The 891-nt window shown below is 39.3% G+C and overlaps 1 protein-coding gene across 1 annotated transcript; it reads left to right on the top strand.

Moving 5' to 3' along the window:
• Window positions 1–208: 208 nt before the first annotated feature.
• On the top strand, window positions 209–550 carry LOC106477973 (retinal homeobox protein Rx3-like; the record flags this gene model as incomplete). The annotated part of the gene is made up of 1 exon (XM_013938480.1): window positions 209–550. A coding segment is annotated over exon 1 (342 nt), but the record flags the coding sequence as incomplete, so codon positions are not given.
• Between the last annotated feature and the right edge of the window lie 341 nt (window positions 551–891).

Genomic DNA, 891 nt, shown 5'->3' with positions numbered 1-891 from the left:
ACTTTTAAGTATGGATTGGTAATATTGATGTACGTTAGTTTTAAGTATGGATTGGTAATATTTATGTAAGTGAGGTTTAAGTATAGATTGGTAATATTGATGTAAGTTATTGTCAAATGCCGAACTTAATGAAGTATACGTCTTGTTTTTCGACACAGGTCTGCCACAGGAAGACACGTGTCAAAGTTCACGTGGCAAAGAGAAAATCATGAAGGCATCAATGAGCTCCTCAAGTAAGTCAAAGACGGTCCCTCTAGGGGACCAGGAAAAGGAAGGGTATTCCATAACGAAATCTTTCAAACGTGGCGAATCAAGCTCTTCCATCCCAGTTTCGGCCATAGATACGGACCAGTCCGTAGACCGACCAGACAGAAAGGGAGGACCCATAGATGAAGATCTGTACCCACGAAAGCTACGGAGAAGCCGGACAACTTTCACGACTTTTCAGTTGTATCAGCTGGAGCGAGCTTTCGAAAAGAACCAGTATCCGGACGTGTTTACTCGTGAGGACCTGGCTGTGCGTTTGAACCTCTGTGAAGCACGTGTTCAGGTAATCATCTGTGTTTCTTTGGACATAGGATGTAGAGAGTAAAAAACTGACCTAGTTATTCTGATTCCTAGAGTATTCTATGACCTTCATAGTAAGAAAACCGACCTAGTTATTCTGATTCGTAGAGTATTCTATGACCTTCATAGTAAGAAAACTGACCTAGTTATTCTGATTCCTAGAGTATTCTATGACCTTCATAGTCAAAAACTGACCTAGTTATTCTGATTCCTAGAGTATTCTATGACCTTTATAGTAAAAAACTGACCTAGTTATTCTGATTCTTAAAGTATCCTATGACCTTTATAGTAAAAAACTGACCTAGTTATTCTGATTCTTAAAGT

This window comes from Limulus polyphemus, unplaced genomic scaffold (assembly GCF_000517525.1).
Source record: "Limulus polyphemus unplaced genomic scaffold, Limulus_polyphemus-2.1.2 Scaffold161292, whole genome shotgun sequence".
Lineage (NCBI taxonomy): Eukaryota > Metazoa > Arthropoda > Merostomata > Xiphosura > Limulidae > Limulus > Limulus polyphemus.
The sequence above is the reverse complement of the archived record's forward strand: the minus strand, read 5'-3'. Positions and strand labels throughout refer to the sequence as shown.